Source organism: Manduca sexta, chromosome 20 (genome assembly GCF_014839805.1).
Source record: "Manduca sexta isolate Smith_Timp_Sample1 chromosome 20, JHU_Msex_v1.0, whole genome shotgun sequence".
NCBI lineage: Eukaryota > Metazoa > Arthropoda > Insecta > Lepidoptera > Sphingidae > Manduca > Manduca sexta.
In genome coordinates, this window is record NC_051134.1 from 844,957 (window position 1) to 860,029 (window position 15,073).

The 15,073-nt window shown below is 33.0% G+C and overlaps 1 protein-coding gene and 2 long non-coding RNA genes across 3 annotated transcripts; all 3 read right to left on the reverse strand.

Annotated features, from left to right (window-relative positions):
• Nucleotides 1–6: 6 nt before the first annotated feature.
• On the reverse strand, nucleotides 7–4,118 carry LOC119189967. The gene is made up of 3 exons (XR_005112688.1): nucleotides 3,653–4,118; nucleotides 1,415–2,942; nucleotides 7–1,097 (listed from the first exon to the last, which is right to left on the reverse strand). It is a non-coding gene; the product is annotated as an uncharacterized LOC119189967 (long non-coding RNA).
• A 1,848-nt stretch (nucleotides 4,119–5,966) lies between these two features.
• Nucleotides 5,967–7,719, reverse strand: LOC115444078 (aquaporin). Its single transcript, XM_030169717.2, has one exon. It carries the CDS (start codon nucleotides 7,509–7,511, stop codon nucleotides 6,732–6,734), a length of 780 nt encoding a protein of 259 aa, XP_030025577.1. The 5' UTR covers nucleotides 7,512–7,719; the 3' UTR covers nucleotides 5,967–6,731.
• A 5,318-nt stretch (nucleotides 7,720–13,037) lies between these two features.
• On the reverse strand, nucleotides 13,038–14,132 carry LOC115444089. The gene is made up of 2 exons (XR_003938707.2): nucleotides 13,986–14,132; nucleotides 13,038–13,642 (listed from the first exon to the last, which is right to left on the reverse strand). It is a non-coding gene; the product is annotated as an uncharacterized LOC115444089 (long non-coding RNA).
• Between the last annotated feature and the right edge of the window lie 941 nt (nucleotides 14,133–15,073).

Genomic DNA, 15,073 nt, shown 5'->3' on the forward strand with positions numbered 1-15,073 from the left:
GTAGTTTCTGATACCCATGACACACGGAAATATATCGTGGGATCAGGAGAATATATTTGACTGTTGGGTGTATTTATTGCGTATTTAATAACATTTTATTGTGGAGATCCTTGCGATATATGTACATTTAAAATTAAAACTTATGTTGTATATCGGAGAGTTCAATTGAAATTGAATATTTCAAATTAGTACTGCCGCTCGCTCGTACTCAAAAGAATTAACACGAGTTTTAATTTAATTCCAAATCAAACTAATTGTTTGTGACAGGGATCAAGTGGATTTTCTCCACACGAGTAAAGAAGCCTGATTCCCTACTTTTGGAATTATTAAGTCAATTTTAGACTAAAACACTGTAAACCAAACATGTGAAGTAGCTATACACCTTATATATGAATACCGGTGTATCTAATCGTGACGTTTATTGTTACACAATATTTAATGTTGAATCAGCGGTTGTGTGCACAAATTTGTACACATTAAAGAGATTAATCCCTGACACTTGTGTCGCAATTTCTGTCGTACTGGAAACTTAGTATAACACTCTTCTGCAGCGCCATCCTTGTTAGAGTATTTTGTCGGAATAAAAATACGGTATCGTATTACTGGCTTCAAAAATAGTCGACGTGTTAATCCAATACTTAGTTTATCTGTGTGCCAAATACCAAAATCCGTTTAACTGTTTATGCGAAATCGGCTAACAAATTTCATAAAATTACACATGTAACTATTAATAGAACTATAGTAGAATATTTTACGCTAAACAAACGTGAGATGCCACTCTGCATCGGGAATGCACTTTACTACAAAATATCAAACCAGACCACTAGATTCGTACAAACGTTTCGTAATTGCTGGATTTGTTTGCCTTTCACGGAATTTTTCGTGTATCGAATCTCAATAACGATAGAAGTGGGATTTGCTCCATAGGCCATTAGTATGAATGCGGTGGTTGAGATCAGTGCGCCGTGCCGCGCCGGGGTTCGATTTAGAAACAGAGCCACTAATGCAACCCGCAGCTGCGCCGCTAGATAGCTCCGTACGTACGGTTTAATGGACCCACTGATTACCCAATGACCTGGCTTGCGAATCTGTACTTTCTGTAATGACAAAAACCTTTTTTAAGTATCGCTACTACAATCTACATTAATGAATTTGTTTTAAATTGCATGTTTTTTTATTTAATCCCTGTTTGTATTAATAATCATATTGATTAATTCGATTTTAATTGCTTTATGATTCCTTAGAAAGCTTTTATAATTGAACAGATCTTAATGATATAGTACTAAAGTTATTCATTTTTAACGTTCTGTAGCAAAACAAGAAAATTAAGTAAGTACAGGTATCTCTGTGTTAACTATTCATACTTTTAGGACTATTGTGGTTAAAAATGGTTTTGTAGGTGTTAAGTACATACCGTAATTACAATTTATAACCGCTTTAATTTGTTCGATTTTTTATGGACCAAAACGAAAGAAGTCATCCAAAAAACGAACTGCTTAATTGAATCCACATTGCAAGAGGAATTAGCCATTTACATGCCGATCACTACCTTATCATATACAATATAGTAAACGTAAGTAACACGACAAATTAGTAAATATCAGATAACAGGCGCCTTGAGATTGAGTCAACTGTCTCAACTCTGAAGCAGCGATAATGTTTTGCGATCCGGCATGAGCATATATTATGGCATATTACAAGATAACAGTTTGACATTATTTGGTTTGAGATCTTGTAAAAAAACATTCAAATACGAACATATCGTCACCTTTACATTCTTTTGTATGTTATAAAGTTATCTATTTGATATAAGTTAAATAAATCCCATTATTTTTATTACCGACAAAATTCTGTTTCTATATTGCATTTACGATTATTGTTATAGCCAAATGTGGCTGTTTTCGCAATAGTACTCCTTACTTGTAAGTATAATAATAAGGAAAAAGGTTACCTCTCCCTCTTATTAGTGGATATAGAAGTAATCTTAGATTTGTATCGGTTTGTTACCTAAAAACTCATTTATAAAATAAACTATTCATGAACTATAACAGTGATATTGTTAAATTTCAATTCAGTCATCCATTAAATTTACTGGGTAGGTTCTATTAACATAAAATGACAATTGGCATTGTTTGAATAGTGAACCGCTCAATACTCCAATGAAGGTCGACATGGAAATGCCGATAATAGATTTCATAATACATGAAAGCTAAAGAGGTTGATCGCTTTATTATTAAACAATAGTATAAAATATAATATTCTATTTCTTTTCAAAATTCACACGACATAACTTCCCGACGCTACATTGCCGTTTATGATCCAAGCATAATTCACGTGTACAAGTCATGAACAATTCTGGACTACATTATTCAAATGCCATTAAACATGTTTGCGAACACATGAAATCTTAAAGACGCAGCGGTTATAACCAAAACACGAGTGACGGAACAAGCTCGGGCAGATTCCACGGTGCGTCTGACGAGCGCGCGCCGTGACGAGGGTCGTGAACAACCCCGCAAGATTCAACCAATGCAACTTGATATTAACTTTGCGGAGAATACCTTCTTAATTATATATGAGGCTCATCTCGCCGACATCTCCTTTGAAATTCATTTTTAAACAACACATAAAAATATTTATCCACCATTACGCAGGAAATAAAAAGAAAAATGGGTGAGGCTGAATGTCGATGGACCGTTTATCGACAAAACGAAAAAGATTCAAAGCGTCTATTTTATTGGAATTACCAATATAAATCCTTGCTCCGGCCGCTGGTATTATAAAGATTACCCGACAAAATAGTAGCGGCCCTTCCGTTCAATTTCGCAAATCGTGTTGTGTTGACGGTCGAACGCTCTGACGTATCGCGTTCCAGCCTCCAGGATCTCGCTCTGACTTGATGGCAAATTGGTTTCTTTTATAAGGCTCTTCGCAGTTTGAACCTAATAACAAAACATTTTTCCACACACTGAATATCATTAAACAGAAATGGCTGAACACCAGCGTAGAGGATATCTTTGAAACTAAATTATGAAATATTAATATCGACTGCGAAGACATATAAGATTGCGAAATGATACTTTATAGATTCGATTTCTATAAGCTCTTTTATTTACGTTATTATATCAGTAAGCGTTTTTCTTTATTAAGAATTCTCCTCACGAATATTGATTGAACACTTTATACGCAGGTTTATATGAAGGTTTCTTAAAGATTTTATTTTCTCTTTAAATCGTAGGCCCCAATTAATATACACAGGTACCTAAAGAAATAATTTCGATTTTATTAAAAGACAAGCGGCGATAGCCTAGTTGGGAGTGGAATGGATTGGCGAGATGAACATCCGCACATTCAAAACCCAACCGCACGCATCTCTGACTATTCTAAAATCAATGTGTATTATTTGAGAATTGTCGCTTACTATAATGGTGAAGGAAAAAATTATAAGAAAAGTAAGGTAAGTATGTAAGGGCTGTGTAACCACACTAACAGAGGGACCCGTGCCCAGCCTTAGGCCAATACTTATAACAATACATAGCTAATATTATTATTATTATATACATTATTATATGTATGTATTAAATGCATGGAGGCCATATATGATTAAATGATATTTACAAATTACTAAATGAATGTCAGAATGAGTACTTACCTACGTTCTTTAAATAAAAAAAAGAAAGAGACCTGACCTTCACGGCCAGATGGATGTTAGAAGTAGGTACTTTATTTTTCCACAAAATGAAACACACGAATAGGAACTGCAGATAGCTTGACGTAACTCGGCGCACTAAATGCATTCTATTGGTATTAAAATGACATTCCAAAACCAGTCCGTTTACAAACAGCTAGTTCCAATGCAGATTTATTTTGTATTGTATAGAATAATTACTTTATATAATATCTGACTTATTATATACATTTCTTGTGCATTTAATTTTACGTATTGAAACACACAACGTAAATAACGTAACGTGCCTTTGTGATAAATTGGTATTTACATAAAGTTTAGGTTGGTATGTATCAAATATTTACAAAACGATTGGTGGTTAAAACTTACACTATAATATCTTTTTACTTAAGATATTATAATAATTATATTTTGTAAAATAATATAAATAAATATATATATATATATATATATTATGTAATAAATTATACAATAATGGAATTTGAGTGAAATAACCTACGTGTCGGAATGTTATATAATTTTGTATCTTTGTCGTAGCAAAGTTCGACGCAGTACAATACTGGTATGCCATGCTGATGCTCCTGCGCTTAGCAGGATGATAGACGGTAAAACCTTCATTCCATTTAAAGTTACGAATATCACATCAATTATTGAGCAAAATTGTTTATAAATATCATCTCGAAATGATTTATTTGAATCTGTAAAATGTTATACATTATTTTGATTCCGTCCATATTAACTCTACCACCAGTTCGGAAAGCTGTTCTTACTAGAGAAGAACGGGCAAGAAACTCTGGTGTTGCTCTTTTCAATCAGTTTAGGGTAAAGACTACAGTACATGATAAAGAGAGAAGAGAAAAAAAATACAATTGGTTTTTTATTGACGTTTAGAGCAGTTCATTTATAGGTTCGTAAATTAAGGAATAAATTAATTTAAATTTTCATATGACTGCACAACCCTCTCAGGAATCATGAAATTTCCTATTATCCTTATAATTATTTCCTCTTAGCTATATGAAATCAAATGAAACAGGTGAATAATATTTTCTTGCAATTCATTCATTATGCAATAAACAGGTAAAAGCAAACGTTAACAATGGTTATTTCCTGATTTCAAAATATTAATTGTGACACGTTTATAGCGAAATTCTCGGCCTTTGTCAAAATAATAATTAACATATAACACCGTAGGTAATTGTCTTACACTAATGTGCTAATTTTGAATTCACAGAAATGTTGTCTTAATGTAGCTAAGTATCCAAATGTATGCAGGGAATACTGGTCCGTTAAGATAATCGAGCGAATGCAGTGCTGGTGCATTCAGCGGGTTAATTGGCACGAGCCAAATTGCAGACGCATCTTGCGTTTGCATATTTTAGTTTAGCGGGAATGTTTGAAACTCCAAGGAGAAATATGATTACTTATATAAAGATAGTTATGTCATTAGGACAAGGCTAATCATGGTATATAAAACTGTTTTAAGTAGTATTGTTCATAATATGCTTCCAGAAGTCTATTACTATTTTAGGTGATGTTATTTTTTTTTGAGAGCCATGACGCTAACCGTTGGTCGAGAAACCTGTTGGCTAAGTACATACATACATATTATACATAATTAAAATAAAATCTCAAAAGAGACACATGAAAATCTTAGAAGGACATTTACTAGTAAAATTCTGTGTGAAATCAACTAGGTTCTGAAAAATAATAAAGCCATAAACCTTTCACGTTCCATCCTTGGTAATATAATACTGATTGAAAATTCCAAGCTAGATATTATAAATAGTAAGGATTTAATTTAATTAAATAATTAAAACAAAAGAAACACACTACGCAGTGGCGTAGTGTGTTTCTTTTGTTTTAATTATTACTACGCAGTGGCGTAGTGTGTTTCTTTTGTTTTAATTATTTAATTGATTTAATTGATTACGAGTGCGTAAAAGGATAAATATTGAAAGGTCAGATAACGTATGTATTAAAATACGAATTTTAATATAAACAAGTAATCATCAGTAAATGTAATTAATCAATGTGACAATCTGAAAGGAATTTGGCAAGTATGTCTTCAGTGTAATACTATAAAATTCAATATCGTTTTAAAAGAATTTAGGGTGATTTTGCAGTCATAATTATAACGTAGTATGTACATAAATCGTCAATTGAGGATAATGCATGAGTTTTTATCGTCGAGTTATCATTGGTATAGACAAGCCCTGATTGTAGTCTTTATTTTCTAAATGTGAGTAATTGTAGGTTGTAATATGGTAAAAAAAAAATATTATTTCGTATATCATTTATTAAAATTTTTATACACTATAAGTTCAATTCGATAGAATCGTAACCCACTTTCAACATTTCGGAATTTTTAACGTTTTGTAAAGAATTATATTATTGAATAATGAAAGCATAAGTTTATAACTTTGTACAAAAACTATGTAAGTACAGTATTACTCAAATATATATATGAATACTTCAACGACATATTCACTATTTTTCCGCAATTCAAATCGAAAATTTATGAATATTGGTTTCAAAATTTAACTGAACTAAAAAAGATTCAACCTTAATAATAGGTTTTAAAATTTATTTGTAGTGATACAAACAATTGTGCTCGAATGTAATATTGCTTTTTTGGGGATAATTATTTACTTAATTACAATTTTAATAAATATGCCGCACTCAATATCGGCCCTTTTTAAATAATTATTTTGGTTATAATTATATTATCAATAGAAATTGTAATTAATTAATGTCTTTAATATCAAGGAATAATATTTTAATTAATGACTCGAACTATCAGCGCCTACACGTACCCTTTACTCAAACTTTATAAAAACAATGCGCAATGTATTAGTTTGTAACCTTTGTAGGTCCAACCGCACTGATTAATGCTCTTCTATATTACGTTTAGTTAAGTCATTAATATTCTATTAATGTAGGTACCTAATATAGGAATATACAATAAATTCGTAACGATTCTTGACAAACGAAAATACACGTTTACTATTGTACGCTTAAATCATTAAATAAAATAATATAAACATCAGTCTTGTTTCTTAAGCCAAATAAATTTATAAATGAAAGCCGCTAGTGCGCTCCCAACGCAAGGTCCTACCCAATAGACCCAATGGGCATACCAACCACTAGTCCACAGTGCGGGCCCTAAAGACCTGGCGGGGTTCATACTGGCACCAGTAAGGGGACCTCCTGCGATCGATAGCCCAGCAATGGCAAGACCAAATTTGATGGCAACTGATTCCTGTTTTTGTGCGTTCACTGGATCCCAACACGCACAGTTAATAAAACTGAGAGCTGCCGTTAATACCATTTCCACACCCAATGCTTGAATCAAAGTGTGACCCGCGTGCGGCATCGTTAAGCACACTCCAATTGGCAGTACATTAATTGGAGCCACAGCAACTAATATCCCATAACCCACTATTGCTCCGATACATTGAGCAAGAGCATAGGCCAGTGCCAGAGTTATTGACATACTACCCCATATGACAGCGGCCAACGTTACAGCAGGATTCATGTGGGCGCCAGATATGTGTCCAAAAATCTGAATATTAAATGAAACAGTCAATCCGAAGCCGAGCGGCCCATACAGCGGCGGTTGGGGCGTAAATCCATCCAGTGGGATACATGCCATGCAGCCGAATACAATGAGCAACATCGTCGATACAAACTCCGCAAGAATTGCTCTCCATTGTTCTGAGCACCAAGCACATATTGCGTTCAATCCCGAAGCTTTAGATGGATCCGGTGTTATTTTGTTTTCAACCACATCTACGAGCGTTTGAGGGTTTAAGGTCACAGTCATTATGAACGAGTTGTTGTTATATCTTCAATGAACTAACACCTTCACAGAACTGATGATTCACAGGCGCTTCACAACGATAGGGTCATTGTCTTTAACTGTGTATCCTAATTTTGCACAAATCAAACGAATTTTTATGCACGCACATGTATGAGGACAAGCCGTGGACGCGACCGCTCTGCCACTGGTACGAGGTAAAAGTATTTTATATTTACCGTGTGATGTGTAGTCATAGCGGATAAAATGCAATGCAAGTATAAAGAATTGTCTTTGTTATCTATCATTATACGTAGTCCAATAATATATACGAATATTATTTTTTATCAGATACGTTCAATAGCTTTGAAGGATGGAAATGATAATGGAAACTATAACAAGATCACTTTTGATGTCAAACATTTCTCAGTGTGGTGTTTGATTGTTTTAAGCGTGTACCTTCAAAAGCCTTTTTGTTAAATAATGACATATTAATCAATTACTTATGACATTTTCTTCTTACTCATATATAGTTGTGTTATTATTAAATAACCTACTTTCTTTTTAATCACCAGCTAAGCTAGATAAGCAAATATACGAAAACAAAGTTTAATTTAAATAAGGCACCGACTCTAAAAAATATTTCATCATATACATAATATAAAGATAGAAACACGAGTTAGGAAGATTGTATTGCATGTGTGTGTGGGGTTAAATAACTTTTTGGGTTGTAGTAGTTTTTGGAGTGGGTATTTCATGTGTTAAAAAGTTTTTTAATAGTAAATATAGCAGTACTACATACCTACTTAGATATAACAATATTCATATTGAAAGCAACCCACAAACTAAGAAATATTTAAAAAAATTATAATATAAATTTACAATAAATTCCACCATAATGATTTGTAGAACCATTATCAATTCCCTAAATTATTCTCGTAAATTAAGATTATACTAATATCATTCCAGTTAATTTTCCAAATATTTGAAGTGAATTAGGCAAAAACATGCATAAAACTGATAAACCTTAGATTATTGTGAGCAGCCATGACTTATTATTATTATATGACTTATTCAATCAACATTTGAATGATTGAAAAACTTGGTCAGTAAAATGATATTGTTATTTATTATATAATTTTGATATATTTGACAAAATTTATATAATAAATAACAATATTATATTGCCACAATAAATTGAATATAACATAGTTGTATATTATATTGTACAATAGGAGTTACACTTATCTTGTCTTATCACAGTCCTTGTCGTATGCGTATTTTACGAGTGCACTCTTATTCATTCAATTTCGTTCATAATATGTATATTGTAAATGTTTCAAACGAGTTTATCAACAAAATTCTATGCTACTCATCACTGGAGATTTAAAAGAATATATATACATATCCTTAAAAGAAGAAAAGTTACACGGAATACCACCAATAAATAAATAACAATTTTCAAAAAACCTGAGACAAAAAGCTAAAAAGAAACAATCCAAGCCATTTGCTATAATCCCTGTCGGTAGAAGTGTGGAGCTTATTAAAGCGTGCTTCGGTTGCAACGACCCACTGCATCCTTACATATTATTAAACAAAGTCCCCTGCTGCGTCCGTCTGTAGATCTAAACGCTATAAACTTAAAACCTACCCAACGGATTTAGATGAAATTTGGTACTGTGACAGTTTGAGACCTAGGGAAGCATATGGGCTTTTGATCCCGGTAAGTATATACCGAGATTTTTATTCCGGAACCTATCACGCCGGCAAAGCCGTGAGCAAAAGCTATTAATATATAAAATTACCTGGGTAGGCTTAATAATTACTGCTCTTAAATATTGCTAATGTTCAGATCCAACCATTCTGAGATAATATAAAACCGGTTACAAGGGCCATGCAATTTTGAGCTTACCAAGAAATACTGGTTTTACTTTATCGGGTCAAACTCGTCTGACAAAATTCCCCTAAGTATTAAAGGTATGAGATATAAGTATAATGTAAATAGATGGATATACCTAAACATAACTGTGTATTGTTATTGCTTTTATTCGGAGCGTCTTGACTGTTTTCGCTAACGGAATTACTAAAGGAAAAGAAAAGGGAAGGTGGCTTAATTAAATTGTTTTTCTCGATAGTTGTACACGACTACCCACGAAACTATAATAAGTCAAGTGGGGTTTCCGTAGTGTTCAAAGATTAATTCATTTCATACAGCCAAAATATAAAACTTAAAGAAAGAAATATGTAACCAAACATAATAATATTTTCTTAGAATTCGTAAAAATCTCATTAAATTTATAATAATAAAGCTGCAAGACATTCATATCGAATTATCAGCTCAGAAATTAATCTTATAATATAATCCACGTGCAATGAATATCACAATGGCTAATCTTTTATCAATAAGGTTATCGCAGCCATAAAACTAATTTCCAAAACAAAGTTAAGCCATCAACAAAGAAATTCCCCCCACGTACAAGGGACTGGGTACAATCCACGGCTAGACGGGTTTAAGTGGCATATGTTCCGCTCTGGTAGAACCTAACTCAAAACCATATTATGAGGCTTATCCTTTGTTTGCTCAAGTAATATTGTGGGATGCCACCCGCCGCAATTACATTGCTGATTTCTGATCTGCTTTTAAGTTAATGTATTTCTTTTCATAGAAGCATCTATTTATCTTTATATTAAGACATAGTATTGTATGCAAACTTAATATTTAATTAACTTTGTGATAAGAGCTGATTGTGTCCCCATATCAGATTTCAATAGTAATCACTACTTAACTACTGCTCAATCGAATATCTACATTGTTAGTATAAGCTATTGACACATATACATTGTTAGCTATATAGTGGTAGCTACTACAAAAGTCCGTTTGGGTACTTTGGTACTGTTGCATTGTCTTTTTTTGTCAACAAACAATTGTATTACCGTGAAGGACATTGTAGCCAGTATAATTACTGAGCATTATGAGATCTATCATTATGTTTTGCTACTGGTTACCGTGAGATGAATCGCTTGTAATGAAGCGACAGCCATATCGAATGCCCAACCTCAACAGCGAACCCAACAGCTCATCTAAATTTGCAACCTAGTCCACCAATAATTAACACTATGGTTTCAAAGAAACTAGTTTTTTATATCTGTAGTTTGACATGAGTATATTAATTCGAAAGGAATTTTTAATTTTACGGTATAGAAGGAGGTATAAGGTGCATTCTTTTATCTCAATTTTGTTTCGACATATTCACGCTAGCGAGATAAGAATCGAATATATAAAAAATAAACCAAAATTCCTGAGTTACTTAGAAACAGGTTGATGGCAAATTTTTCTCGAAGTGTGTGTCGGAAGTGTGACATCAGTCAACCCGTACAGCCCAAGAAATAAGCGTTGGCTGGCCATTCCACGGGAAGATAGCAAATGGTCAGTAATGAGAGCATATGATCTCGCGGAGAATCATCTCATACTAGAGATTTGGCGAAATTGATAAATGACTAGGCCAGGCATCATTAGAATAATCAGACAGACAAACTGACATTAACAATAAAGAAACGGCACATATTATCCACTGTTAAACACAAATTACGAATCTATAGGATACATTATACTTAAGAACTATTATGATCAAAACAGAAACTTGGAAAAATAATATTGTTATCAATATCTGAAACCTAACAATTGTGATATAATGACTAACATTATAGATTAATTGTGTAACTTTCACTTGCGCTTTTCTGAGATTAATTACGAAAAGTAAAAAAAAAGCAACTGCAAATTATATTATTGTACAATGTGTTAACACAAACGACATTGAATAATACTGATTTTAACGGTTCTTATTATCATAATATCAACATTAAATGATCCCATAGGTGGTACATATGCCTAGCAATGGGATCATTGAATGAATCCAAATGTTACGTATACGTAACATTTGGCTTCTTGTACCACCCTGAATGATTCTAACTGGATAAATTTCACATACGGTTGGTAGGTCCTTATTCTTATTAAAAAACAATCAAATTTATTAAATTAGATTTAGCTTCCTTCACTGCGTTTTATATCTATAAAGCGAACGACAATGTATTGAATAACTTTGCATCAAACCAGATTCTGTTGTGTCACGTTGCCAGGATAACAAAAAAGTAAACAATAGTGAAACAGAATATAGCAAATCCACTTTTCTTTTTCCATTTTGAACAGGATGCTCCGTGGGCTGAAAGAAAAATTGCCCGTGACGGCAGTTAATTGAAAAGAACAACTCACTCAACTAGATTAACAGCAAGAACAATGAGATAAAACAAAGCGTATTCCACATTCTATACAATGAGTATGACTTTATCCTTGATACAGATTTACATTAAATTAAATTGGTTAATTATCTACTTATGTTGTGTTTAAATGAATCTGTTAAAACGTATTTTATAAAGGACTAGATATTGTTATCTGTTGCGTCCGCGTGAAGATTTACTCCCGCTACAAAAGTAAAAGTCCTAAAACAGGGCACGATACCAGCCCATTTTTTTAAACCAGTTTAAAAATTCTATCATTTCCACGGGAGCAAATTACTGGGATTAAAAATAACCCATGTGTTAATCCAGGACTCTATCCGTGTGCCTTATTTCATCCAAATTTATCCAATTGTTTTTGCAAAGTTACTTCTGACAAACATCCAAACATATGGACAAAGTTTTGCATTTATCCTATTAGTAAGATATTAGTTTAGTACATTCATAAGTACATAGTAGATAGAAATCGAATGAAAGCACTACACAATCACGTCAACATATTTTATTAAATAGGTACACCGCACACGACATAAAACGGGTGTCAATAAAATGGATAGGTACATATTTAGTTCCTTCTACAATTTGATTAAGCAACAGTCTATTATTCAAGTAAATTAATTGAAGCAAGTGTTAACATAGTAATTATATAAGGAGTTATTAGAAAGTAGGAAGAGTATTGAAAGCAATGATTGTCAAATATTGACATCTCTGGCTGGAGGTCTGCTGTATGCCCCGTGCTACAAGTTAACGTGACACTGTAGATAGAATCTACAAACAATAATTATTGTAATTATTACTGGCTAAATGATTTTTAAGTCGTTTATCAAATAACTGATAATGGACACACAAATCGCTAATTCAGATTATGTTAATTTCGATTTTCCTCATTAACAGTAAACGACATTAATCCGACTTTAAAGAATTTTCTTTTCTTTATTTCCTATTTAAATAATTCGAGTATAACGATCACAGTATTTTTTATTATTAAGGCCTATAATATGTTTTGTGAGTGACGCACACAATTATAATGTCCATAAGGTAAGTTGAGATAAATACATAGTCACAAATATTTCAACTACGATGCCGAGTTATGCGTTATATACCTAACATGTTATTCCGCGAAACTACCCGCAGGATATTACATGGCTGAAGTTTGCAACAAGAAAACTTTGATCTGTATTCATAAGAATAAAAGTATTACTTACAACTCGAAAATTGTTTGAACAGAAACACGTTTCTGTAAAGTAATAAAACGAAGTGTTTACCAACAAAACGTATTTATTTTTTGCAAGCAATGCAATTAGGGTCAATATCGCACCGACACACCTTAAATGGCACAGAACCATCGAAAGACTTCGTGAAATCCCACAAAACTTGGACTTTGCCTTCCACATACGGTTTTTTTGATTGGTTAGTGAGTAATACTGAGCCGCAATACACATTGTCACCCAAAAGCAAGGCAGATACTTCAATTTCTTTACCATTGATTGAGATTCTGCATTTCCATGGAGTGAAAGCCATGTAGAGATGTATCTGGGTGATTTTGACAACGAGGCCATCTTTAGTACCACTCTTGACAGTTAATATTTCTTCAGGTTCGACTACTTTCGGGCAGAACGTAGGACCAGACATAATGGCCGATATTTGTTGCGGATATATAATGTTGTCGTTCCCGCAGGATTGCTGCGTACATTTGCTCTTTGTGACACACCATGTGCATTCTGTTTTGGTTATGCACGTTGAACATGAAGATATTTTCGTACATTCGTCGACATCTGGGTTACTGCTAATGATTTCGGCATACACGAAAAACGGGAACGACAAGATGCATGATAATATAAAATTATAGTTCCACATTTTGTTATCTGAAAAAGATAGATTATTTCCTATAGGTAATACAGCAAAATTAAATTTTGTTCACTCCTAAGATTTTGATTTGGGTTTGAGGTTTTGGCTATACATTTGTTTGAACTATAAGTGTCCTCATTGAATTAATGTTTTCGAACATGAGCAATAGCAAAGATAATTTGTAACAACGAACTAGAGCAACAAACCACTTCAAAAACATTTAAGAGGTGGCGTTTACTACTTTGAGTACATGAACACTCAAAGTCTATATAGCAAGAACAACTATCGAACTACAAATAAGAATTTTATTCAAAGTACTTGAATATATCGTAAGTGGCAAATATAAACATGTTGACTTACCGAACGTATACGCTTGTCTGTCGATCTGGATGTAAATTTACAGTGAGTGTATGCAAACTCATTAATATCTTAAAGTAATGCTACGCCTCATTACACAATTATTACACCTAAGGTCAGTAGAAATGTAGATAATTATAGAAACATCTTAAAGATACCGCTAAGTAACTGATAAAAGGGCAGGAATATTTTCGCTGCAAACAGCAGCATTCGATAAGGTAGGTTTAAGATCAACCCAACGGTAGTACAAGTCAGTATTATCAAAACGTGATAACAATAAAGCAAGGAAACACGTGTTTCCTGTACGCAATCAACACTTTAATATGTTATTGTATTTCTGTTCGTAATCATCTTTATCCCATTAAATGGGGATAAAGTAGCTGTAAAATATTATTAAGTATGTCTTAAATAAGGTATAGGTAAATCATATTATATTTCGCGTATACAAAATAAAACAATCCTTAAGAATCGAATTTAGTTTAACATTTATAATGTTATTGGATATTATTCTAATGTATAACCACGAAAGTTTATTTCTATTCGTTGCCTATATTTTTTAAATTATTTAAGCTTGATAGCCTACGAATTCAATCCACGGACATCATACGTCAATCGTCATACGCACAGCGGTAAAATCATCGGGTCAAAGGTGGGAACAAACGTCAAATGTCATATCTGACAGTAATTGTATCCTTATTGACTTGGAGACATTTGGAAAATTCCAGTTCGGAATTTCCCGCTCACAAGATGTGACCATTGTGTGCGTCTGTGGTCGAACATGTGCAACGACGTTTTGTAAAATCTTCTTGTAGGTCTACATGTGTATATGCTGGCATTTTTAAATCTCACCTCCAGAGATTTTAAGGGCGCCGTCAAAGTCGTTTTCAGCAGAAACTAGAGCGTTGTTGCCGCAGTATCATAAACTATCTGTCATGACTAATCCTAATAATAAATTGGAAAATGTGGAAGTGTGTGAAAATATTTGTACGCTTGTTAAGTACAAGTAAATGCATAAATTCGAATGAAATTGAACTATGAAAATGAACTAAGTCGTTGATTCATGTAATTATATATAGATCAGCTAACATTTA

Coding starts and splice junctions, on each gene's coding strand:
- LOC115444078 (XM_030169717.2), bottom strand. CDS start 7,511: ATGACTGTGACCTTAAACCCTCAAACGCTCGTAGATGTGGTTGAAAAC.